The sequence below is a fragment of the Argentina silus genome (assembly GCF_951799395.1).
Source record: "Argentina silus genome assembly, chromosome: 13".
NCBI classification, from domain to species: domain Eukaryota; kingdom Metazoa; phylum Chordata; class Actinopteri; order Argentiniformes; family Argentinidae; genus Argentina; species Argentina silus.
The window spans coordinates 17,561,069-17,589,010 of NC_139667.1; the positions used below are offsets into that span (position 1 = coordinate 17,561,069).

General features: G+C 39.7%; 2 protein-coding genes across 2 annotated transcripts in view; both read right to left on the reverse strand.

Annotated features, from left to right (window-relative positions):
* Positions 1-11,717, reverse strand: part of wdr35 (WD repeat domain 35) — a 30,356-nt gene extending 18,639 nt beyond the window's left edge. The window contains exons 1-14 of the mRNA XM_083683421.1: positions 11,639-11,717; positions 11,103-11,220; positions 9,876-9,947; positions 9,546-9,638; positions 8,579-8,707; positions 8,112-8,245; positions 6,444-6,609; positions 5,717-5,862; positions 4,729-4,854; positions 3,456-3,641; positions 3,144-3,176; positions 2,929-2,989; positions 736-880; positions 9-78 (exon numbers count right to left, since the gene is read on the reverse strand). Coding sequence (XP_083539547.1) covers positions 9-78; positions 736-880; positions 2,929-2,989; positions 3,144-3,176; positions 3,456-3,641; positions 4,729-4,854; positions 5,717-5,862; positions 6,444-6,609; positions 8,112-8,245; positions 8,579-8,707; positions 9,546-9,638; positions 9,876-9,947; positions 11,103-11,220; positions 11,639-11,662 — 1,503 coding nt within the window. The 5' untranslated portion in view covers positions 11,663-11,717. The remainder of the gene's footprint in view (positions 1-8; positions 79-735; positions 881-2,928; positions 2,990-3,143; positions 3,177-3,455; positions 3,642-4,728; positions 4,855-5,716; positions 5,863-6,443; positions 6,610-8,111; positions 8,246-8,578; positions 8,708-9,545; positions 9,639-9,875; positions 9,948-11,102; positions 11,221-11,638) is intronic.
* Positions 11,718-14,053: 2,336 nt separating this feature from the next.
* On the reverse strand, positions 14,054-27,941 carry matn3b (matrilin 3b; the record flags this gene model as incomplete). The annotated part of the gene is made up of 5 exons (XM_083684120.1): positions 14,054-14,186; positions 19,332-19,467; positions 20,603-20,722; positions 20,872-21,447; positions 27,743-27,941. 5 exons carry the CDS (start codon positions 27,939-27,941, stop codon positions 14,054-14,056), a joined length of 1,164 nt encoding a protein of 387 aa, XP_083540246.1.
* Between the last annotated feature and the right edge of the window lies 1 nt (position 27,942).

Here is a 27,942-nt window from a genome sequence, read left to right on the forward strand (position 1 = left end):
GTACTCACAGTAAAAGCCTTGGCAAAATCCAGAGCACCCTCAGTGGTCCCAGATGGAGTATCATCAATATGATAGACCCTAGTGTGTGTGTGTGTGTGTGTGTGTGTGTGTGTGTGTGTGTGTGTGTGTGTGTGTATGAGGGAGGGACAAAGAGTATGTGTACATGTTTGTGTGTGTGAGTATGTATGTGTGGAGAGAGAGAGAGAGAGCATTTAACATCTTTAGAGCTGACCTCTTGACACCAAGACAAGGACAATACTGGGTTCTGCCCTATATCTAGGGTCAATGTCACTGGTCACCGTCTACAGGTTCCAATGGAATATTTTCATATTGTGAATATTGTGTAACCTTGCAAAGTTTTATATATGTAAATATATCTACATACATACTGTAGTGATCTTACACTTAGGCACAGTTATTTAATAACTGATTGTCAATGGTTTACAAAGGATATCAAGACATATATATTTAATAAATTAGTTATACAGCACAACATCTAGAAACTCTTTATAAAGGGCACCTCATGTAAAATGTTAATAAATCTTGTTGAAATCTTTCCACTGGATTGCACCCTTATTCGTCTAACTTCAACTTTGTGATGTTCATAAGTGCTACAAGTAAGTAATTGACACGACAAAATGTCTTAGATAATACAAACAAAATAACAGGAGACAAAATAACAGGAGCTCCTGGTTAATCAAGAGGAATCAAACCAACACTGATACCATTGCTCACCTTTCTCTGCCTTCTTTCCTGGTCCTGGCCACCTGGTTGATCTCCAGAGCTGTCAGTTTCTTTGCTACACGATACTGCCAGCAGTAGAAGGCTTCTTTGGATGCAGCAATCACATGCGTTTTCGTCATGGTTACAAACAGTGGATCTGTTAAGATCAAGCCCACAGCACAAGCCAAAGATAAAGGTCAGACATTAGTTACAAAATGGTCCAGATGTTTATAGGCAGACACAGATTGTTCATCCACATCATATTTTCATACATCACCTTGTTATGATCAACTCAACTTTTTGGCAAACCTAAGGTTTTGGCTATATTTTAGATTTGTTTGGCTATTTGGCTATGTTTCTGAGTTTTGCTAAATAATGGCTTTCATTGACACCTCTTTGGTCCTCATGTTGGCAGACACCAATATCAGGCTCAAAAGACAAACCCAAAGCCTAGAACCCATACTAGACATTGACAGCTCTCTTATGTCTGCACAAATGATGTGACGGAACACACCTGACTTACCAGAAACACCTGTCAAGCCAATTGTCCCATTACTTTTGGTGCCCTGAAATAGGGGGACCATGTATAAAAAAGTGTTGTCATTTCTAAAAGGCGAAACCAATATGTACACAAATATCCTCAAATAAAAGCTGAGAATTTCTTTTTGCCTTACTAACACAGGGCACTGTATATTGTATGCCCAAGACACACAGGCCTACCCTATGACAGATCAGGCTGATCAAGTTAATTTATCTAACCCTTACCCTTAGTCTATCTAAATAATGTTGACTTTATTCTCAACATTTTATTACTATTGACTTTATTTTGTCAAACGACATTCCACACAATGATGACAAAAATCTTCTCGTTTGGCTCTATTACGCTTAGGTAGGAGTATGATTAATCACATGAAATACATCATTTGTATATTTTTTCACATTTTATATCCAATTTATGAAAGTACTAATGTTATAGGAGCAAAATGTCCATGACATCTAGAAGTAATAGGGAGATGCAAAATTGCCATTTCAGCCTGTAATGTCTGGTCTTATTTTTTATTTTTTGCTGTGCTGCAAGCATGTCAACATTAGTTCAAACTTAAAGCATAAGGGAGATGCATTCTCTTAATGGTCTAATGGACAGTCCAAAAAGGTCTGTTCAGGCCATACAAGAAAAGTAACCACAAAGAGGAAGTTAACATTTTTCTGTCTTTATTGATTTAACATGCTGTAATATTTGGATCTCATACAAACTCATTCAGGTCCATTGCCTTTGAAGTTCCTGTGCCTGTGGTCTTAGGTAAACATTTCGCCAGTAGCACAGACCTGGCATACCATTTAGAAACGGAATTTCGCAGAATGTCTATGAGACATAAATATGCCCACTTCTCTGTGTCTTTGTGCCATGAGTCCATGAAAAGCATGATTGTTGGCAGTATGAGCACCGACAACAGGCCATTTGAAACCCAGTAATGCACAGACAGACATTGGCCGTGCTAGGAAGGAAATGTCAGCCTTTATGTGATGAGGAGCTATAAGGGCAGTTATACTCAAAACAAGTGTGGCCAGGATTTATGGTTAAAAAAAGGGATACACTACAAGGCTCTATACCTTTGACTGGTTGCAAAGCAATGGTATTGTCAAACACTTTTGTCAAAATTGTTTTGGTAGTTTTGTCGAACGCAGTAGTATATATATATATATATCCTGTTCTGTTTGCATCTAGATGGGAGGTGTAGCTTTAATGGAGTTGTGCAAAAATGTAACACTGACTTCCAGTGTTGTCCAAGAGATTGTAAATAAGATTTTCTGACATTAAATAACTGTTCACGTGAGCTTCCAAGTCGTAATAGCAAATGTAGATAAAGTAGATGGAGGCTCTCCCTGAGCAGGTCCCTAAGCAAGTAGTGCTCAGGGTGCCGTATTTGTGACACGTCCCTGGAGCGACAGTGGTGCACACGATTAGATTAAGCATTGAGTTTAGTTTGTTAAAATAGTTGCCAAGTACAGAACTTACTGACTCTAGCCAAACAGATTCCAAGTCTATAGAAAATGAGCAGAGGCTCTTTGGAAAAAAGTTAAACTTTCAAATACTGAACTAAATGAAGGCAAAATAAAGAATACAAATAACTAATATTTAACACATTCAAAATGACAGTTACAGTTTATTATGATCTACTATAAATCATTTTTAATCTCACTCACCAATGTCAATGTACTTTGAATCCAGTGGAGTCCCAATAGAGTTACAGAGAACCAGCACATACTGCAAAACAAGAAAGTGTAAGTCCTTTGCTCAACTGACATTAACCACGACAACGTTGGGTTCATTTCATTCATATACCAATTATTAGAGGTGATCAACTGAAATTCAACAAACAATTAAACACTGCAGATGTCATGTTTTGACTGTCCATTACCATTGCATTCCCAGACTCTAGCTCAGCATCCTCCTTTGTGGCAACAAATTAGAAAACAAGAAAATGCATTTTATTAGTGCAAAATAACGTTTATTTGGCTGTAATTACTATATTTGTTGATGTATTATACTGTCATACTGTCAGTACCGTGTCACATGAATCATGGTGCTATGTACTGTAGGCTTTATGAGGGATTGAGTAAAGTGCTTGGCTTCTGCCCTCTTCTTCATCAACTTTTTCATTCCATCTCCCATATAGGCAAGGTAGAGCAACCTGTGAGATTGCCAAAGTTTCTGCCTGTGCATACCGTACCTGTGGGTGTGTGTCATCTGCCTTGGTGGCCAGGATGCAGAAGTCTCCCGAGGTCGTGATGGACAGGAGGCTCTTAACATACTTGACAAATTTTTCATTGTTCTTTGTGTCCCAGAACACAACACAATACTCCTGCCGGTCTGGCTTCGTGTAGGCATACACCACCGTGTTAGAGCAGTAGCCCCACTGTTAAAAAAGAAAGAGTAATTTATGATGACTCTTCATTTAACTTCAAGTATTTCATTTATTGGCAACCTTAGCAACAAGCTAGCTGACTAGCTATATAGGGAACAGATAACTGGGAAGCTAGTAAACTCGCCTAAATAGCTAGCAAGTTTGCTTTTCCAAATCTAAATGAGGCTTATTTAGTTTGGAAAACAATAGCTAGCTAACCTTATATGTCATATCTTTATACTTTTCTGATTTGCAAGCTCCAATGCTTGTTGTTGCATGATTAGGAAATGTTCAATTGCTAACACTAATTCACTCATCACCATGTTTTTTTTTTTGTTCAGTGAGTAAGTACTACTTCAGTAAGACTTAGGCCAAGTGTAAGTCACTTTTATGCAACAGGTGAAATTAGACATCTATCCAAAGTCTGACTAATAGTTAGACTTAAGTCAAAGTCTAGGTCTATGTTCATGCAATTGGCCCCTGGTCTCGCCAATACAACATTCCTACGAAGAACTCCTACAACGAAGAGGAAGGCCGGGAAGATCATCAGGGACAGCAGCCACCCCGCCATGTCCTGTTCTCTCGGTTACTGTCTGGCAAACAGAACTGGAGTATGCAGACCCGGACCAACAGTTTCTGGGACAGCTTCTACCACAGGCCATACGACTGCTCAACTGACAACACCTCACCCCCCCATAGATTTTGCTTGTGAACATGCAGTAAAATACCAAGAGAAAACATCTGCTGTCACCTGGTGCACTAGTTTGACGATGACACGTGTGCCGCTGCACTGCACGACACAAACATTACACTTGATAGAAATGTTTTTTTTACGTTTAATTTTAATTTTAGCGGAAGATATACCAGTTTGAGAATTATGATACCGGCCCAAGCCTAATTCTAAGCCATCTCCTTTTCAAGATCATAGAAATATTTTGTTTCCTTACCATTGCAATAAATTCCATCAAAACGACAAAGTCATTTATTCGAGAGGGAAATAGAGGAGAGTGATGACAGGGCAGATTGCCGGACCTGGGCAGCTAACCTGGGACCTTCAGTGGTGCATTATGACTAAGCCAATACACAAACTGACGCTTACCTTATAATCTGGCCTTATGTTGGCAAAGTAAATGTAGGAGTCCACTGCCAGTCCAATTCGTAGTCCTCCTCCTTCCCATGCTACCGCTGTCATCTGCTTCCCAGGCACCTTCAAGGTCCGCTGGTGCTATAAAAAAAAGAAGGAATTAAGAATTTATTCATTCACCTACATTTTACCAGGTAAGTTGCTTGAGAACATTATAAGCAACTAACCTTAGTTTATTTCTTGTGATTGATCCAGTCCTTTCCCAAATTGTGTTCATACTAGTAAAAGACCACACCACGGTTTGAATGGAAGGGGACCGAGACCAGCCTTTTGGGCTATTGTGCGCATGAGTCATTTGCAGCACTGTATCAAAGGTCTCGCTGCCACAGCCACATTTGTGAAAAGTGCTACATTGTACCAAAAGTCCTGTTGCTACAGCTACATTTCTGTGAACTCTAGGCTATAAAGCTATCAAAGAGAGATGCACAAAATTGGCTGATTGGCTACTAGCTAGTAAAGGCAGCTAGTAACAAAAGTTGAGGTCAGAGTGGAGTTGAGGAGTAACTGAGTTCATAGAGGAACATGTTTCATGTGTTGCTGATTTCTATAGTCGAGTCTGCCCAATTACACATTGACCATGTTTAATTTATCTGTAATCTTCTTCTTAGTCTATATTAAACAGGGTTCTCCCCAGGATTTTTGAACAAGGTGGCCCTGGATTGCATTATCAAAACCGACTTGCATTTATTCATGTCAAAATGCGCTAAGAATACAACTAAAACACTGAATTAACTGAGGAACTTTCACTTTCGCTTTTAACAACAATGTCATTGGCAATCAGTAATAGTTACTCTATCATCACTAAATATCTGTTTCATTTGCTCTGAAATGTTTACATAGTGGTGGAGCCAAGTCGACAAGTTTGCATAGCGCCCTCTAACATTCTTTGGAGAGAACCCTGTTAAACATCTGACAGCTCTGCACAATGGACAGATTTTCTCACCTCTCCAAATGGGGTGTAGAACTGCACCACATTGACCTCCTTCTCCGAGGTCGTGGCTCTAAGGGAACCAGCCACGGCCAGCACACTGCCACACTGGTTCCACTGGATACTGGCCACGTTCATGAGCGTGTCTATGAAGACTGGGTCTGAAGAGGGGGTAAGAGAAAGGGTTAGTAGGGAAGGGGGTTGGAGGTGACGTCGGTTGTTTCACCATTATCCTTATTTGTAGCGTCATTATTTCTAGGGGTGTGCGGGGGTGTACTCGTATTTGTACTAGAAGCGTCAGAATGTAGTTTTGTTTGAGTTTGTTGAACCTACTTCCGGTTCAAGCTGAAAATCCCCATTCATTTTTTTTCAAATAGCTAATATAAGTGTTGTCTAACATGTAGGCTGTAACATTTGTATGTTTTCTTCTCTGATTGACTAGCTTTTGGTCATGTAACTGTTTCTCAATTATTTAAAAAAAAATTACATTTAAATTCTATTTTAATGTAATTTTATATTTATATAAAATTGCATTTCATTTATAGAATGAAATGCAATTGAAACAGAGGACAGTTTATTTCATGAGACATGGAAAAGGCAAGAAGCGTCAAACGAATATCCCTCATATAAAGACCATGATTGTGGTATTGTTTGGCAGATGTGCATTAGATACAGCAGCAGAATATATTATACAGTCAAGTATTGTGTCACCTCCATGTAATCATAACACCAATTTACTCACTTTCATCATTCTCGTGACGCATGACCTGGCATCTTCCGTTATCAAAGCAGATTGCCAAGCAAGGGCAGTCTGGCTCGACGTAGCCCTCTGTCCCTGCATACCAATGGATCCCTGCAATGCTGATGGCACCAGTCACGTTGTGAAGACAGCTGAGGGCCATCTTCATCTGCAACATAACAATGGTCTCAATGTCTGCATAGCAGGAGGTCTCTTATACACACTGCAGAATTGTCAAAATGCTGATCTCAAAAAACATGCGAAATTGGCCTAGAGGTGGCCTAGAGGTTAGAGAGGCCAGCCAGCAATCGGGAGGCTGGTGGTTCGATCCCCACCCTAGGAGGGAGCTGGATGTGAGCTGGTAACTGGAAGGTTACTGGCATCATATCTAAGGCTCCTACCACTGCCGTTGTGCCCTTGAGCAAGGCACTTAACCCCTAACTGCTCCAGCGGCGCCGAATATGGCTGCCCTGTGCCCAGAGCTCTGTTCTCCCTTGGGGGTGTGGTGTGTGTGTGTGTTGTCTCGGGAGGGGTGTGCACGTGTCAAATTCCTACAATTGATGAGAATTGATTGCATGGCCAAATAAAGAGTCTTCTTCTTCTTCTTCTTCTTAATATTTTAAAATGTTCCCATTCAGAGCAAATGGCCATAGAAATTAATAGGATTTCAGGCAAATTCGAGTACAGCTACAAAAATATAAATGGTATGAAAAAGATGTTAGCCATGTTTTCCTCTGAAACCACTCAGGGTTGAAACAGCAATTTCTGTCTTTTGCAGTTATAATTGAATAATTAAATAATTAAATCCATAGGCTTGTGTGCTCCCTAGACACTTAAACTTTTTCCTCCAAAGTCAAAGTGCTGAAGTGAATGGTGAGTAAATAGTCCACCTCATACATGATGGCCGGTGATATTCGTGGTTGTGTTGTCCAGAACAGGACTGGCCCCTCTCTGTTAATAAAACGCTATGAGTGGGGAAAGTGGTTGTGCGCATGCTCAAAGTATGTCCCTAGTGGTTCAAAAATGTGCTGCAGTCAGAGAAAGGAAAATAAACTAAAGCACAGCCGTGAATGTTTCATTACCGAAAGATAAAAAGTATTAGATTTACTAATGGTAGGATATGAAGATACAATTATATGACAGGGTGATGCTTAATTTGTGCAACAGGCCAATTCCCACTGGCCCTGAATGACGAAACGCCACTGGTTTATGTGCATATCAAATGTTTGGGAAAATGCCAGCATCTCATACAGCATGCTGTTGAGTATGTTGTAGGCTTATGACAAAAAATAAGCAATTACATTTTTGTCAACAATTACATTATTACAATTGCAGATGACACAATGGTTGTAAAAAAAAAATGTAAAAAATAAAACGTAATCTGCCTACAGGCACGAAGTGCAGCTTTTAACAGCATGGTGCACAGAGAACAACTTGCAGTTACGAGATCAATACTTATGGGCCACAGAATATAAAGCTGATAGCGTAGGTTCAACCAGGAAGACTGATCTGAGCGTCAACTATCATCAACTAGTCAACTATAATCCAGTGAGCTCAAAATATTACAGTATTTAAATGACTTCCTACCTGTCTTTCATAAACGCCTTCGATCGGTACAAATTGGCTACTAATTGCAGTGGCAAATGTCGAAGGACATTATCATGCACTTACGATGAAGTTCCCTAGATTGTCGTAGATGTGGATTTCCCCATTGGCCATTCCGAAAAGGAGGATCTTGCTGTCTGGTGACCAGGCCACATAAGCAAGCTGAATGCCCTTTAGCTCCTTTCCCCAGATCCGATTACCTAACAAAATACAAAATCAACAACTATATCAACCATGCCCCTTTTCTTCCTGACGGTTTTCTTCTTACCAATTATGTAATTCATGGGTGTAAGAAAACAACTAGCAACACTCAAGGAAGAGCAAATCATTTCCATAACTTGAAACACTTTACATTAAAGCTGCCATCCATAATTGGTGAAACAGTGATTGGCTGGCCCACCAACAGTTATTTCTCCTCATTATTATTAAACTTTAGTTTAAAATAAACTCAAATCAGTCTTTATGTGGTAGATTGATTGGAGCAACTCTTCAAAAGCAAAAAAGAAGAGCAGAATCAAAGAAGGCAGACTTACCATCCACAGATCCAACAATGACTGCTCCATCCTCATACACAATACAAATCTTCTGGCCATCTGCGTTCCAACTCATGCTCCTCACTACAGACTTGTTCCTGTTGTTGATCATCTCTTCATACCATGAGCCTTTTTGGACAAAATAAGAGAACATACAGAGAACAATCAACAGGAATTAACAGCACTTTGTCAAGTCAGCTAGAATGTCTCTCTTGCTTGAAATAGACTTTTGCATTGTTTGTATGCATTGTTTGTGACACAATGAACATTTAAATTTAAAACTCTGTACTGCATTATCATTTTCATGATTGAGTATGCATAATGCCTTCCAAAATGAAAAGGAAAAGCAAAGTAAGACATTTTCTTAGTACTATCCGGTACAATACTGCCACATTGAAAGATGTAATGCAAATGCTTAAATGACAGATCAATTATTTTATTTAGCTCCTGTGTTGTTAGTGTAAATGGCAAGTGTAGAGGTGTCCATGCACATAGGGGCTTCCTCTGCAAATTCTCATTTCTGTTTTCAAATACTTTAAAATAAATGCCCTATTTGAAATCATTGAATTGTAATTTTATGTACTTCCTGAATTGACTAAATTGAAATGCCACTGACTCCAACCCTGCCATGCATGTCTTGTTATAGTAACACTATGTAACCACTTTGAATGAATGTGTTTATAAGTGCTTTAGAAATGCTTATTCATTACTCTAATACTTACAATTTGTAATGCTTGTTAATGTCTCTCAATGCAGAAATACTTATCTATAAATAGTACATGCACTACTTATCTAAAACGTTTATTCATGACAGTTATTAAAACTGATGTGACGAGTAGGAGAGACATTGAAAAACTAGAGTGACAAATTATACAGACAGAATTGACCTTGGGGATCCTGAGGAATCCTGTGTTTCACCAACCCCCTATACATTTTCTCTGGACAAACCATAGAACTTTAAAGATACCTTTGTAGAGCATCCACACAATAATAAGTCCATTCTGGTCACTTGTGGTTAGCTTCTGGTACTGTTCATTCCAAGTCACAACCTGCACTGCACCTGTAATCAGGAACAAAAACAGAGCATTTACAGACAATTGTTCTTTCTGTACTTTTTCCTCTCTTTTTCTTCATGTCAATCTCAGAATTTTGCAATAATGCTTTAACCTCTTAGCAGACATCAAAATCAATATATCGGGGAAAATGTATGTGCTCGTAACATTTAGAGACCAAGAATGCGCCCGCACTTTGGGGTAAAAAAATGACACATCTGTCATTCGAAAACACCCTTACTTACCACTGTGTCCTTCAAGGGTCTGGTTCATTGACAGATTGCTGGGTGCTGCAAGTCCCTTGAGTTTAGCATCATCTGTTGAAAGTTACAAATACAAAGAAAAAGAGGATAATATAATGTGAAAATGGAACAAAAATGTTAATTGAATGTACTAGACATATAGGCTACATAGAAAGATGACAATATGACCCTGTCTAGGGTTACTACAATTACCACAATTTATATGCCACATACAGTAGGTGAGAGTTTACACTGACTACATGGTAGCAACAGTGGTTTGCTGATGACACCACCATGGTTGGCCTGATCTTCAACAACAATGAGTCAGATAAATGTCCTGGCTGACTGTTCCCGAGATAATAATCTCTCTATTAATGTCAGCAAAACCAAGGAGCTGATCGTGGACTTCAGGAAGAAACAGGGGAGGAGCACGCCCCCATCCACATCGGAGGGGCTGAGGTGGAGAGTCAACAGCTTCAGGTTCTTTGGTGTCCACATCACTAAGGATCTAACATGATCACACCACACCCACACAGTTATCAAGACAGCATGCCAGTGTCTGTTTTTCCTCAGGCGGCTGAGGAAATTCAGCACGTCCCCCCAGATCCTCACAAACTTTTACTGATGCACTATTGAGAGCATCCTGTCTGGCTGCATCACCGTCTGGTATGGCAGCTGCACTGCTCACGAGCTTAAAGCCCTGCAGAGAGTGGTGAAAACGGCCCAGCCATCTACTCTAAAAGATGTAAGAGGAAGGCCAGGAAGATCATCAAGAACAACAGCCATCCCAGTCACACCCTATTGTCTCTGCTTCCATTGGGCAGACGGTACCGAAGCATTGGTATAACGGTGTGAAAAAATGTGTACCACCCAACCCTACTCAGAGCCATCTATACAGTACACCTTGCTGGAGCTAAGCGCCTTTGGAATGTTGAAATCCTGGAACCTGACAGTTCTCGCACACTTGCTCTGCTGTCTAATTTATGTCACACCCACCAGCCGATTCCATGTTTTTAGTGAGTCCCATTTCACTGCCTCTGATTGGCATGGCTTCATACTGAGATGGCAGATTTTGCCAACAGTAGCCAAGCTCATTCTTTTCACAAACAATTCCAATAGCTGTTTCATAAATGTGGAATCTGAATCACATGGTCTTAAAACATTGCATAACTGCATAAATAATCAACAGCACATCTGTGAGGTAACTAGTGACTTGGAAACCTATTTCACCTGTTTGTGTCTCCAGCTTCAGTACTTTCAGAAGACCCTCTTCACCTCCACAGGCAATGAAGCCTTGATCCTTGTTCCAAGAGACACACTTCAGCCGTATGTTGTTGGGAATGGCAATCTGTGATAGAGAGAGGGTTGGGCATGTTGATAACTCACTGAATCAAGGCATCTCAATTACTTTGTAACTGGATACTTTGCTCAGGACAATTTATGGATATTTAATTGTAGGCTATATGCGTTATCAGGAATCACTGCACTTTAATGGGTATCAACCCAACCCCGTCTTTAATGGGTATCAACGTTTTACATAGCATGGCTAAAAAGCTAACTAGTTGGTTAGTATATACTGATGGTGCATGCATGATGATCATAAAGGGGGAGAAAATAACAATCAGCGACAGACATAGAGTACAAAAACTGCGTTTGCAACGCCTAACTTGCCCATCTCAACAACAACTGTGAAGCTGTGCACACTAGCAAGCCATTTAAGGTATACCATCAGATATTGTGTAAATGTCAGAGGGAGGAAGTCTTACCTTTTTACTGAGATAAATAAACATCGTTTCTGACCAGTAACGTTAACTCAACGCACGTTCGTAGGAACTGGAGCGCTTATAGCTAGCTGGCTAGCTAGAGCAGGTAGCTAGATAGCTCGCTTTAGCTGGTTTATGTACACAATTCTCTGGAATAGCAGTAGATTACCAATTGACTATATATGTATAGTTAATGCATAACCAAAAACATGTCTGGCATCAAACAATTCTGTTTTCCTCCTGCAATAGTATAGCTACATTATTAGCTGGTTAAGTAGTTTTGCACGCTTTCCTTGGTAACCCAGGGTAACCGTAAACCGGAAGTTGAGTCACAAAATGCTTCCTCTCTCTTGTGGTAGTTGTAGTCTTCTACTTGGATGGCATGCCCTGTATTTTAGGCTGTGGCTATATTCCAAAATACCGTATACCAGGTACGTATATGCGCATGTGATCAAGTGCAGTTCCAAACTCGAGTCCGTTAAATGTCAAGTACATACTGAGTTCTGCTGGCGTACTTGGGAGGTCTGAATAACGAAGCATGGTGGCCACAGTGGTTCACAGTGATTATTGCGATTTGCATACGGGAGGTAGAAGATAGATTCTTCCCATAAACTACGGCATGTGTACACATTTAAGTGACAAACATTTTTTAATTTGGTATTTTAAGGTAATTGTTCGAAATAATTTGTATGCACAATTTCAGAAATTATGTATGTTATGCTATGTTTTAAAAATATATATATATATTGACGAACAAGATAGCTAGCTATCTAGCAAACGGTTAAAGAAGGTTAACTGTTAGGTGTCGTCGCCCCCTCTGGCCCTTCCCACACTACAAGCCCATCCATTTTAGGGGCATCAGTTGGTTAGATGGGCCCAGCTGAGAGTGATTATGAATCGAAGTTATTGCTCCTACCATTCAAACTGCTACTGTACTTGAAAGGATAAAGTGTTGCGATAGACATATAATCCTATCTAGGGATGTAGTGGTAAAAAGAAAACATGTGGTCAAACCCTGAACACCATGGATTGAATAGGTTGGAAAACCCTAATGCACATAACAGACCAAGGATAAAAGGTGGGTAAACATTATTCACCAAAATAAAAAGGTGGATAAACAGAGTTTCCTTGGATGCACTGCATTAAAATCACTGATTTTATCGTTAAAGATGAAAATGAAGTGGCATGCACATTGTGTGGTTTAAGTAGTTTAGTAAACCAAGTAGTTTAGTAAATCAAGACAGATAAGGGACACAAATAAACAGGTGAAGTTGAACAGTCAAGATTATGCACGTCATTTAGAAACTATAGCCACAACCATATAGCGCACAGGTTCTCTGTTAGCCAATTTCTCTGATCATTACAATGTTTGACAATATAAACAGGCTTGAACAAAGCCACTTACACCGCGATGATGACATTTTATAATTCAAATGCACCCAAAAACAGATTCATCATCTACCAAACGACTACCGGCAACACCATGCGCATTATGCTACCATGTTGAACATTGCTTACTTCTTCGTTCTGGTTTGGGGCATGCTGTTGGCTGCCTTTTTCATTGTGTAAAGTGCTGAAGTTCTGATTGGACCAAGTACCAAGACGAAAATGCCTGAGCAGACAGACAATTAAAAGATGAGTTATTGGGCTTCCGGTCGAATGTGAGAGATGGCAGACGTGCCTGTGGGTGGCTCTCGCTACTTTCGGTCAAATTAATTCTTATTCCGATTTTTTCAACCCTTAAGTTTAACTAAAAGCTCTATTCCTGACTTGAAGTTTGAATGGCCCATAATTTGCGCAATCAAAAAGTACCAAGTGGTACAATTTCTCGACTTCCAATAGCAACGCCGCTAACGCAACGACCAGATGCTAAGATGGTGGATTCCTCACACTTACCTGCAGACCTGGACAAACTCCACTCCATGCTAGTCTCCGAGTTGAAGAACACGTTTGAGAGTGAGCTGGCTTCACTTGCAATCAAACTGAGTGCAGTCTGCAGTACTACTGAGGACCATGGCAAACCAATAACCAAATTGGAGGAGGCTCTATCTGATTACAAGCGACAGGATTGTCGACTTGGAAACCGCTTGCATCACACTCCTGACTGAAAATGAACGTCTCACAGCAAAAACTGTCGATCTGGAGAACCGCTCTCAGCGCTGCAATGCACGCATCATCGGCATCCCAGAGAAGACCGAAGGAGCCAATGCTGTGGGATTCATGGATATGTTTTTTCCGGAGGTGCTTGGCGATGTCTTTCCCACACCCGCAATTCTGGACTGGGCAAGGAATCCGCTGAGCAAAATGGCAAGCCCAGGCCAATGATTATTCAGTTCCACTACTTCCATGACAAGGGCTGTGTCCTTGTCATGGAAGTGTGCGAGAACTGCTAGCTCAGCTACCAAGTCCGATGCCGGATTACAGCGTAAATGTGTCCAAGAAACGAGCCGAATTTGCCGAAGTGAAATCCCTCCTGTTCAAGACAAGAATCAAGTTCAGACTGCTACTCTGACGTTGGACTTTGATGCCGAGACGCACAAGTTTGCCCAGGCTGACGAGGCACAGAGATTCTATCATATCAGAAGAGACAACTATATCAAAATGCAAGCCTAGAGACTACTTGTAAAGCTGAATATCTATCTTTAATGGCAAAGGGCTCCTACTATGAATATGGTGGCAGGTCCAGTTATTAGCCCATCAATTTAAAGGACAGGCTGCTACCCGCGTCATTCTATAGTTAAGGGATGTTTCTAGTGCTTTGCATTCTACTCCAGCAGATATTAATGAAGCATTTGGGTCCTTTTACTCATCCTTTTACATGTCAGAAGCCAAATTTCCTGGCTGGTTTAGTCACTCCCACTACTCTCCAACTGATGCTGAGAAAGTGGCAAGGCTCCTGGCCCTGATGGCTACCCAACAGAATTTTATAAGAAATGTTGTGCTAAATTAGCCCCCTTTCTTTTGGATGTCTTTGGCAAATTATTCCCTACCTCTCACACTTACACAGGCTGCAATCTCCCTCTCCACTTAAAAAAGGGAAAGACCCTGTAGACTGCTCATCTTATAGACCTATCTCCCTCCTCTGTGTAGATAATAAACTTCTAGCTAAGACCCTCTCTGCTCGTTTAGAGAAGATTCTACTGGGTATCATTGCTGTATCTATTCCCCAGCAACAACTAACTCCCCAGAGGCTGTGGTTGCTGTGTTATGCCCCTGCATAACTGAAAAAGCATAAACAGAAGAGAGTGAAACTACTTATTTTCAGTTTTGGAGAAATTTGGATTTGGCGACAAATGTATTTCCTGGATCCATTTACTATACACCTCTCCCCAAATATGTGTCTGTACCAATAACTTCAGATCTGCTTACTTCCCCTTGGCATGTGTTACCCACCAGGGTTGTCCTTTATCTCCCCTCCTGTTTGCTCTTGTGATCGAGCCCCTTTCCATTGCCTTCAGTAACCTTGAGATTCTCAACTCTAAATACAACCTCTTTATAATCTCTCAATTTTCAGATTAGGCACTGTGTCCAAAGCAAGTTTGTCTGTACCGAGATGTAAGTGGCCTTGACTGCTCATACCTTATTTGGACTAGAAGTAGAAGGGAGGTTGAGCTGGGTACAATGTTTGGGGGCGAGTAGTAGATGGAGCAATAGATAGAGTGAACACCTCTTCTTCCTTCCTTCCTGTGTCTGATTGTGACATTCAATATAAAGTTCTCCATAGAATACACTTCAGTAAATCTAGATTGGCTAGATTAGATAATTGAAACGTAATTGATTCCACTAAATACTGTTCAGTTGTCAAGTAGCCTCAAGTAGATCTTGACTGTCCCTCCTAAAGACCTCTTCATCCCCACTACCCCCCTGTACAGTTTCTCTACTGTAAAGAGAAAAAAGTAATCCTTCCTTCTTCTAGCATTGTGACTACCAGTGGCCCCTGGTCCTAGCATAGATTTGTTTTTCTGATGATGAAAGATGATTCACTTACTTTAGACAAATGTACTTGTTGTAAGTCGCTTTGGATAAAGGCATCTGCTAAATGTCTAAAATGTAAATGTAAAAATGTCATCCAGTAATTCATTGTGTAGTCTGTATAGCCCGGTCATTCTATACATTTTAGACAAAAAATACATTATTTGTGGACTTCAAATAGTGAACATTTGTGCCTGTTGGGGGCGGGGTTCAGCCTATTTAGAAGAATCCTTGGAATATCTAGAGTCCACATTCAAACAGAACAAAAAACACTTGTATGAGTGTGTTCAAGACATTCCTCATGGACACATGTTCATCCAACTCAGTAGGCTACTTTAAGAGATGATGCACAATACACATATGCTGATTCTTTTATAACATGTATTGATGCTGCTTGGGAGTAATGTGCATTGTTAGTCACATTGCATAAAAATGATCAATAATGGCTCACAGTATCTTCATGTAATGGGTCACGGCAAAATCAAAGTGTAAAAAATTCCTCAAATTCTAAGTATCAATAAGTACTTTATATATTTGATATTTGTGTGCCTGCCCCATTTCACCCTATTTGATATATTTTTTATTTGTAGCACAGCCTAACATGCTTCCGAAGCGTACACCTACATGCTTCCAGCAGCACACACACCCACCTATGATCAACCACAACCACATCATTTGTGGGGGACAACATGGTTACTGTACACTTGTTTATAAACAAACACAAACGGACACACATGATGGACATTCCCTGTTTGAAATTATCTTAAACAGACTGGATACGCGTAGCACTATAGTGTTGCACCGCTAGCAACAGATTTTTGTTCACTTAAAATATGCTTAAATAAAGGCCATTTTCTAATTAAGTTTATGTACATCCTAATTCATGTATTGTGAGTATTCATATGTGCATCTGGTGCTTTTGCACAATTAAAATGGAGCATGTCGAGATTGAATTTCAACACAGAGATGCTGCCCCAACAGTGATGTTGTCAACATGCATCTGGAGAGCACTATGGCTATGCAATATCAAACTTTGGTCCTCACACAGCTTTCAATGAGATGAAATAGGCATCTGTTGCCATTGTTGTAAGTAGATGGAACATTTTAATGGTTAGTCTTACTTGCCATGACTCAACTGAGTATTTTTTTTTAAGTCACTGAGTATTTTCTAGTGTATAATATCAGTCTTGGAACATTGACATTTCTTGGTTTTTGTTTATTTAGTTTATTGGGGTTACAGTGGCTACACTATGTATGTATGTATGTATGTATGTATGTATGTATGTATGTATGTATGTACATATGTCTCATCAGCAACAACGATGAGTCGGCCTACAGGGAGGAGGTCCAGCACCTAACAGTGTGGTGCAACGACAATAACCTGGCTCAACACCAGGAAGACCAAAGAGCTCATTGTGGACTTCAGGAAGTCTAAAGCTGGCGCACACACCCCCATCCTCATCAACGGGACTGAGGTGGAGCGAGTCACCAGCTTCAAGTTTCTGGGTGTCCACATCTCTGAGGACCTCTCCTGGACCCTCAACACCTCCACCCTGATAAAGAAGGCTCACCAGCGTCTCTTCTTCCTGAGGAGACTAAAGAAGGTCCATCTGTCTCCTCAGATCCTGGTGAACTTCTACCGCTGCACCATCGAGAGTATCCTTACCAACTGTGTCACAGTATGGTATGGCAACTGCTCGGCATCTGACCGGAAAGCACTGCAGAGGGTGGTGAAAACTGCCCAACGCATCACCGGTTCCTCACTCCCCTCCATCGAGGCTGTCCAGGGCAAACAATGCTTGCGTAAGGCACGCAGCATTGTCAAGGACATTTCTCACCCCAACCATAGACTTTTCACCCCACTCCCCTCCGGGAGGCGCTACAGGTCTCTCCACACCCGAACCAGCAGGTTCAGAGGCAGCTTCTTCCCTGCGGCTGTCACCCTACTGAACTCGAACACTGCACCTACCTGACAACCTACCAACCCCTGCAACCCCTGCAACCCCCCCCCCACCCGGACAATTGCACTATTACTCCCCTCCCCTGCTCTTACTCAATACCACTGCTCTTCTGTACATATCTGTCCATACTGTTCATACTGTTCATAATGCACATATCCATATATTTTCTTAATACTACTGTTAATACTCTGCACATACTGTACATACCTGTTTATACTGTTCATACGGCATTCCATATTTATATTTATTCTGCTATCTACCTCATGTTACTGTTAATACATATATACTGCTAGACTGCATTACCTATACAGCTCTTATGCTGCTACACTGTTCATACTGTAACTATTTATTCTGCTATAATGCTACTGCTACTCATATACTGCTCACACTGCACTACTTATATTATACTGCACTACTTACTGCTCATATATTGCACTACCTGTAAATACTGTTCATTGCACTTTCTGCTATTTTGCACTTCTGGTTAGACGCTAACTGCATTTCGTTGTCTCTGTACTTGTACTCTGCACAATGACAATAAAGTTGAATCTAATCTAATCTAATCTAATGTATGTATGTATGTATATTGAGAATATGACAATACAAATTAAAAAAATCTATCAAAAAATGTAAAAAGGCATTTACTGAATAATCTAGATCTGTCACACATTCATCACAATACATTTTCTACCACTGTAAAATAAAAATGTGTGGTAGCAATTGAGTTTGAAGTCTGAATTAATGTCCTACAATTATTTAAAGATGATATAACATATAATCTGGACGTATAATCTGGTTTAAAATTGGCAGAATAGCTCAGTTAATACTCACACAGGCTTGGGAGTATGTAAGTAAATTATTATTATTTGATTTATTATATGAAGTTCCAGATCTTGGTAGAGGATGCATTTAAGGTCATTTTTATGAAAAACAATTAGCTCTCAAATGCTATGAAAGTACCCCACTGACATAGGACAACTTTAGCTATACTGAAAAAGTATGAAGTGACTGTGGGATTGTCAACACAGGGGTGCAGTGCATCGATGGGGTAGTACCTCTTCAACTCCTATGTTGAGTAAACATACAGGAGTCTTATTTTTGGCTGACTTTTAATGGAGGATTTTAATGCTAAAATAGGACACTAAACAGACATTTTCGATGGAGGTGAACTGGATAAGCTCTGAATTGTCTTCTTGGTGTTGCCCACTCTTTAGAATCAACGCTGGTCTTCAATCTGGTGAACCTTCCTTGATATGTCATCTAGTGGACACACTGTTAAGGGAATTGTATTTATACTTCAATACAGCATAAAATATCTGTTTATTATCTGTTACCTCAGCCATAGAAAGAGTAGCAGAGTCATCATTAAATTTTAAAAGGTGATTACAGTAGAGGAAATTGCTAATACCAAGACAAAATGCCTATGATGAGAAATGTATTGAAAGTGCATTGTGTATGCCGGTGTCATGGCTTTCTTTGAGGAACACACATATAACACTTTATAGGCATGTATGATGCCTTATAATGTCTTAATAATATGTTTTGTCTGTCCATAAGACTTTTTTGAACAGACAATGAAATTACTAATGATAACTCAGGATGATTATAGAATGATAAAGTACATTATAATGCAGCCATACATGTCTTATAAAGCGCTATGAGTTATGAGGTATGCTCTTGACAAAGCATTTAAAAGAATGCATAAACCAAATTGGTCCTGTATCTGACTGCTAAACCTGGCGAGGGAGGAAAAGGAGCCATACATGTGAGCCAATCTGTGAGGTGAAAGGATATGTTTGCTGGTGAGCTCCTGTATGGTAGACTGAACCTTCTTCTGGAAGGCAATCTGAGCCTCGCACATGCAAGGGTCTTCTCTCAGTTCCCCTGTCACCTCCCTTCCTGTTCCTGGTTCTGGTTCTGGGTCTGGGTCCTGTTCCTGTTCCTCTTCCTCTTCTTCTGAAAGTAAAGAGTTGCAAAAAGAGGTAAAAGCCCACACTTCATATTGTTACCCTTTAAGTAACCAAGTTACGAGTTCCAAGTACTCCTCTTACCATTTTGATACAAGACTTGTAAATAAGAGCATATTAACTTGATCTTGACCTTTTAATGTTTTAGTAACTTATACGTTTCACCAAAATTGCTACCAAATAACTACAATGAACTGGGGCAACTTGATGTTCAATTCAAAGTAACAGTGTGCATCAATGATTGAGGGGTCAGTGGCAAATCAGCAGGTCCATGCAAAGCCTAGACAATCATTTTAAAACTTTAAAGGCACCATCCGGAATCTCTGAAACTACAAAATGTTGGCCCACCACCACTATGTTACCTATTATGTTTATGATTTGTTTACAAACATACTCTTGGACTGATCTGAGCAGTAAGACAGATGCACCGCACAGGTAACCTTATGCTGCCATTTCCCTATAATTAGTACTTTTACTGAAGCGAAACACCATATTTTCTGTTTTTACCTCAGGTAGATGGCAAATATGCAAACGTTATATGTATGTATAAAATGTGTTGTCATTTCCAAATGGTAAAACCAATATGTACACATACAGTGCATTCGGAAAGTATTCAGACACACTTTTTCCACATTTTATATTTTTTAGAAATGTTTGCTAATTTATTAAAAATAAAAAACCGAAGCTTGCTCTATAAGGTCTGAGCAACAGTATGGAGTCCAAGGTCCTAAAATTGGCTGACTGAAAGTAATGCCCATTGAAAGGCTCTGAGGTGATCTCCGGGGTCTCTCTCCACTGCTTTATCCACATCATGTATTACACCTGCTGGAATGCAGGACAGGACAAGGGTAAGTCAGAATTTAGCATTGCTGCACAAAAAAATGATTCAATGTATCCCTTTCGCTCTGCAGCTACATTGATGTAAATGCTTAAGTCAGGCTGTGTCACAACCTCACCACATACTCGCCAGATTTCAAGCCCAAACTTTCTGGTTCCTCTGTTACACTCAAACACAGTAAATACGGTAACCTCAAAATGAATACCTTTTAATGGCTTGACGTTGTTACGTGAGCATGTTTTTTTGTCGTCATTCAATACATAGCCCTCTTGACACTTGCAGTAGTACATGGCGTTGTTGTTGACACATATGTGCTGGCAGTCATGTCCAAGGGAACAGGCATCCAAACCTGTAAACAAACACTCTCACAGTTGATTGGCTTAGTATGGTAAAATAATCAACCTTAGATTCAAAGTATTGTTTTGATAATTGTTAATAACATATTTTTTTAATTAATCTGTCATCAGTTACTATCCAGAATTATGTTCACTTTCTTACCACACAAGGTTTCCCTGAACTTGGAGGTGAGCTTCTCGATGACCCCGTAAGTCTCCACATAGAAGACGTGGTCATCCAATGGAAGGCTGGCCATGAGGCGAAGGGACTGCATGTCTGCTCTGTCTACACCCACAGCATAGATCTCAATCCCAGAGGCCCGGGCTGCAGCAGCCACTGCCTCCACTTTGTCTTGGGGCCGCCCATCCGTAACGATGATACCTACTTTGGCAATATTCCTTGAGCTGGGACGGGCCCCTGACTCCTCAGTGAAGGCTTCCTCCATGGCTGTCTTGATAGCAAGGCCTGTCATAGTACCAGTGGAAAGGGGGTCGATGCGGACTAAGGCCTGCTTCAGGTTGGGTTTGTCGAAGTATGTCTTCAGCAGGAATTCGATCTTCACTGTGCTGGCATAGTTGACAACCGCTACTCGCGTGGCGTCCGAACCGATCTCCAATGTGTTCACCATGTCAGCCAGGAAGATTTTTACCTTCTCAAATTCAGCAGGTCGCACACTGCGGGAGCTGTCGATGATGAAGACCAGGTCTAGGGGCCGGCTTTTACAGTTCATTACAGGCCCTATGTGCAAAAACATGTATCATAATGTTTATCTGAGCATGGAATGGTTTAAACTACACACACTGGAGTATAGATACACCCTAGTGAACATTTTGCACAAGATTAACATCTTGGCCAAGAGATCATGTCAATACACCTAAAACTATTCGATAAACTTGCAATTAAAAGTTAAAATTAAAAGCATGTAGTCTCACACTTTGCTGACATCTCTGGCCAGACTGAAACATTTTAATACATACATATACTGCATTCTCTACTAGCAGAAATTGTGTGCATATTCTTATAATCAAACAAAACGTAATATAGGTATGTAAAGGCCAGTGCTAGACCATGAGACCAGATTTTAGAAAGCGCTTTGTTTCGACAATAACAGCCCCCTTACGTTCTTTATCATTTAATCTCATTCCTTGGTCACTACCGATTTACCATGGTCAATTAGCACTATTTTAAAGCTCAAATCTACATAATGGACCTTTAACTACAAGTACATTGCATAACACTAACTTGGTGAAAATGCATTTATTGTATGAGAAATGTGTTGCAATCAGACCTGGGTCTAAATACTTTTCTATTTAAGTATTTGTAGTACCCATTGCAATCCAAATAGAATTTTTGATCTTTCAAAAATAAACAGCCCAAAACAACTACTAGTAATTTAATTACTTCAAATTGTAGTAGAACTACATTCTACTACATTTAATTCCAAAATATACTGTTTTACAGTATTTCAGACACACAGTATGTAAGACTTAAATTAGAGACAAATAGGAGCAAATCAATGTAAATGTATGGTGTTATGGTCAATATCCAAGTATTTTGAGTTTGATATCAGCATATTTAGATTTTGACGTGTGACATGTATTCGTTTTTATATCATATATATTTTTGCAAATATGTAAATCGATATCTGGTTTAATGAACGTGATATTTACTATTTTCATATACAATATATATAGATCATTTTCAATCATCAACACCCACTCATTGCCAAAGATCTGCCCTACGTCTCTGCGCTAACTGACACTTTACTGAACGAAATTACCAACGTAATGTCAATGTCAACAGACTTTATAGACAATAGACAATAGTCAATGCCCATGTCAACTAAATTGTGGAAGCAAATTGGGGCCCTTTGATATCTGGAGAACCGGACTCAATATCAACTTAAAGGCCCTGATTTTTCAAAACCTTGATATTACAGATTTGAAATGTGACCTTTAAAAAACAAGCTATCATATTTAGATGTTGTATATCAAAACTAATAACCATTATATAAATCTATGATAAAGGTATTATCAAATGTAAAGAATGGTTTGCCATTCCAAGTAAGACCTCTACAGTGGATTACCGAAGAATGTTCACCATAATAAAACATTATAAAAAAAACAACTGTCCGACAGATCAGGAACACTCTTCAGGAAGTAGGTGTGGATGTGTCAGAGACTACCATCCACAGAAGACTTCACCAGCAGAACTACATAGGCCACACTGCAAGGTGCAAACCACAAGTTAGCTTCAAAAACAGTGTGGCCAGGTTACAGTTAGGTACTGCAAAAAAGTACCTAAAAGAAGATGCAGAGTTCTGGAAAAAGGTATTGTGGACAGATGAGATGAAGATTAACATGTACCAGAGTGATGTCAAGAGGAAGGTGTGGAGAAAAAAAGGAACTGCCTAAGATCCACAGCATACCACCTCATCTGTGAAACATGGTGGAGGGGATGTTATGGCTTGGACATGTATGGCTACCACTGGAACTGTCTCACTTGTCTTTCATTGATGATGTAACTGCTGACAGCAATAGCAGAATGAATTCTGAAGTGTACAGAAACATCTTGTCTGCTCGGTTACAATGAAATGCCTCCAAACTCATTGGACAGCACTTCATCATACAGCAAGACAATGACCCCAAACCTACTGCACAAACCTACTGTACAACACATTGTTCAGGGTCAAAAGGTGGAAAATTCATGACTGGCCAAGTCAATCTCCAAATTTAAATCTAATTGAACATTTAATTTGCTGAAGATGAGACTTAAGGCAAAAGGACTTCAAAACAAACAACAACTGAAGATGGCTGCAGTACAGGCCTGGCAGAGCATCACCAGGGAAGATGGGTTGCAGACATCAGGCAGTTATTGCATGCAAAGGATAAATTCAAATGATAATCAAGATTCAAATTTAAATTTAATACATTTTTACAGAGTACATGCTTTGCAATGCCTTTTTAGATAATCTTTAGTTAATTGCAAGTGTATTTGTTACATTTATTTTAAGTGCATTGACATATTGGCCAATACAAATAGAACATGTTATTAATGTGTATGTTTCCAGATCAAGTATTTGTCAACATTTCACAGGACAACATTTCACTACTCAAGGTGCATTATGCAACATTTTAACGATAATGTTGACCTCCCTTGGTTTTGAATTACACAATTTAGAAAATCTGAAATGGCACTACTACTTTATTACCTTATGATTCACAGGCATGTGAAATATTTAATACATTTTAACTTCCAAGAGCAAGGACCAATCAAGAAGACACTGCTGTTTGTATACACTGGGAGAGTATGAAAATTAGTTTTTGAGTGCAAATAATCATGTTTGACATGTTGTATAGAGTAACTGCTTAAGTCATACATGCACCAAATATATGAGACCGATATGTTAGAAATCAAAGAAGTTTCTGAATAAAGGACACATTCTGAAAAAGTCTGAAATTAATGCAAGGAGAGTGGATCAATACTTAAGCAATGTTAACACAATTATATGTGAGTATAAGGAAGCAAAGCTTTGAGGGATGAATTTCTGGGACAAGTACACATATATGGATACTTGAAAGATAAGTTACAGACATGTATCAATATTCAATATGCAGGACAGCTGCAACAAGAACATCAAACATACACCTGCTAAAGCCTTACTTCTTTCAAGAATATCCTGCAGAGTGTAATACCACTGAAGTCAACCAGTCACAAAGCTAAATCATCTGAATAGGACAAGAAGAGGAGAAAAAAGGAAAGCAATACAGATACATAAATACAACTTGAGAGTTCTACTCAGCAATTGGTTTTTGAGGGATTCAATCAAATACGTGTGCCAGCACTGGTGGCGGTGGGCTTGTCGCTGGGGGTACTGACCAGCTGTTTGTTTGGAGGTGGTGATGTGGGCCGGATGTACTGACCAGCTGTTTGTTTGGAGGTTGTGCTGTGGGCCGGAGGTACTGACCGGCTGTTTGTTTGTTGGTTGTGCTGTGGGCTGGAGGTACTGCACTGGCCATTTCCTTGGTGGCTGGTGATAGTAGTGATAGCCATAAAACCTGTAATTATTGCCATATACTTTGGGCCACAAGGAGGAGGGAAGGGGAGAGGGGGTGGAGAAGCAGTAAAGCAATCATTATTTTGTTTGCCCCTACAAGCTTATGAGATGCAGGCATGGCTTACATGGAAATATGAGGTACAAAAAACGTTTATTAGCCAAAGCATTAGTGAGAAGATGGTAAATATTTAATCAGCGTTTAAATCTAACGATTAAACGTAGACTGCGCGTTGTGACAATTAGAATGACGTCGGAGATGGTGCACATATAAACGATCGCATTTGTAGTGTTCTCTCGCAAGTCTTAGCTTTGTTGACAAAAGTTTGATCTCTGAATATCTAAGTTAGTTTTGGCGCTTAATGGAGAAAAAAGCAATTCAATTGGTCCTATACTCACTCCCATTCGTACCCCAAGTTGAGTGATCGCGACATAACTAAATAACAAATGCGAGCATTTAAAAAACATCGGGTCGATCGTAAACACGGTAGATATAGCCTATCTAAAAACGAATGTAATTCGTATCAATATCACAGTGTCAAAATAGTGAACCATCCCTAGTGCACAGTTATGCAATGCATTATAATGTGTTCATAAAGCACTGTTAGCATGAATGTCATTATAACGTCTTATATCATCTAATGGTCCTGAGGTGTTATCTGAACTTTCTGTTGAAAGAAATGCGTCATAAACAGACATAACATATTATATAATATAATATAAAGACTTATGGCATACAGCATGCCTATTATCAGTAATAACACATTGTACTAGTGTGCTTTAAGTAATACATGTTATTGTCCCCCACGATGAAATCGAGGAGGGGACTAGGGATCGGTATCTGTCGGTTTGCATGTGATAACATAATATGATTCAAAGAGGAGAGCGCACCTCAGAGCGCACCTTTTGGCCAATTGATGTTTTGAAATAATCCTCCGAAATTATTCAAATAAGCACTGCAAACTTGGGTAACATTTCAGCCTACCTTATATCCGTGGATTGCCTTCAAATAAGCGCAAAACTGCAAGAAGCAAGACTGATAATGAATCAAATAAGCACTACACGTTCCGCTAACTTTTCAGTCATAAGTTTGAATAATTGTCACTAATTCAGACAAGGAGGGGCGTCATCTACAACAATTGTTAATATGTGTCAATATTGTGTATATACATATTTGACACATTGGCATTAATGTCTGATTAGATCAGAAGTTTGATGTCAATGTAAGTATGATTTCAACTATTTGTAAACGTTGTGGATTTGTCGGGAGTATTATGTTTATAGGTAATAAGGCCGACACATGCTCTGAACTCTTGGATCATTTATATTATACAGCCATATATCTTCAGTTCTTGGTTGGACACAGGAAATAAAGGGACAACACGTGGATAAATCACCCACCGCACCTCTAACTGAGAGACCCACGCACACGAGCGTGTCAGTTTACTGTATCTCACCTCAGCTGAAACGGATCATATAGTCAATCAGACAGGATACTATTTATTTCAACCATGTTTAATCGCGTTCACAAGTGCCTCTCTCTTTTCAATTGTTATGCTTCTGGTGTAGCATGCTTAAACAATTCATGAAAACATGACGATCACAGTTTAGTTTCTCGGAGTCCATTACGATTCCATAACGTTTGAAATATTCAAGTGGAAATACAAATAGGCCGACATGATTATACAATTCCTAAAATTGGGTCGCTCTAGAGACTGCTTAGACTTTGAATAGGTAAAGGGATGCCAACACATTGCTACATTGTTTGTCAAAAACGATGTAATAGACTAGTCTTTGTTCTACAATTAACAACAGGTCTTGGATTACAATAATTACCTTGTTGACAAATTCCTTACAATAGGGTAGATTTATCTAAGGCCACAGTTATGCCCGCAACTAGATCAGATTTGCGCCTGCTGAAACCAATTGTCTATCTATCTGAACGCTTGCGGCCCAGGCACCCTTGAAGATATATATCTATCTATTAATATCTATATTTTTAAAGAGTGGTCACTTCAAGCAGGTAGGCTGCAACCACTGCAACACACCACAGCGACACGCACTTTGTTTTATTTGAAATTAATTTGATGACTTTCTATATTCTCTATCCTGTTATCTGTTTAAGCTGCGCACTAATGAATTAAACTAACTAACTTCACCTCATTTGTGAATTAACCGGGCTGAGCGCACACCAACTTCACGCACTGGCTACAATAAAAACGCACGAGCATTCATAATGAAGATCATTTTACAAAGTGGAAGTGGTTACCTTTAGTTATCGGGATTGGACATTTCCATTCATGAGGTTGTAGCCAACTTGAGCAATAGGCTAGGGCAGCATTCGGCAACTGTCATATACCCCTGATGATTATCCTAGGCACACCAAAAGGAAAAACCAGGGGGCAGTTCCATCCAATAATATCAATTTAGATATTTCAGTTGAGTAACATATATTACGTGTGTATTGCAAGCACAAGAACTGTAACTGAAAGAACTGCCATTGAAACGCGTAGTTGAAAAGAAATACCAGAAAGGCTTAAGAGCAGAATGTTGGTTATATGCCTATATTCTTCCCTTTTGTATTCACTAAACAAGTGACTTTGTTCATGTCTCTCCAGTACCCAACCCTTCACTGAACTACCTTGGTGTATTAAGAACCTTTGGCTTTTAATCACAACGCAGACCGCTGCAATTGCGAGTTTGATCAATTTGGAGTTGAGTGAGTTGAGTGAATTTTAATATATAACACCCAAACGTTTGAAACTCTTAATGACGACAACAATGCATATATGCCTGAATATTGAAATGAGTTGAATTAAAACGGGCAACTCTCACCTTATTCGAAACCGCACGAGCGTTCGTGTCCAATATTTATTATAAAATATAATATATGTGTTATTAATTATAATTTATATTATTCAATATATTAATTATGATTATAGTCAAACATATTTCATACGGCACGAAACATTTACCAACCTCCCAAATCAAGAGTTCTTTGTGAAAACTGAGCTGGTTGTTGGACACTCTGGGCTGGCTGCTGTTGGACATTCCGCTGAAACTGTCTAGGACTGTCCGCATGATACTGAGGTTGGTATCCATAAAGGCGGTATGTTCCTTGCACCTCCATGGCAAGTATGGTGATGCAACAGAGGAGCCCCTTAATTAACGATGTCATC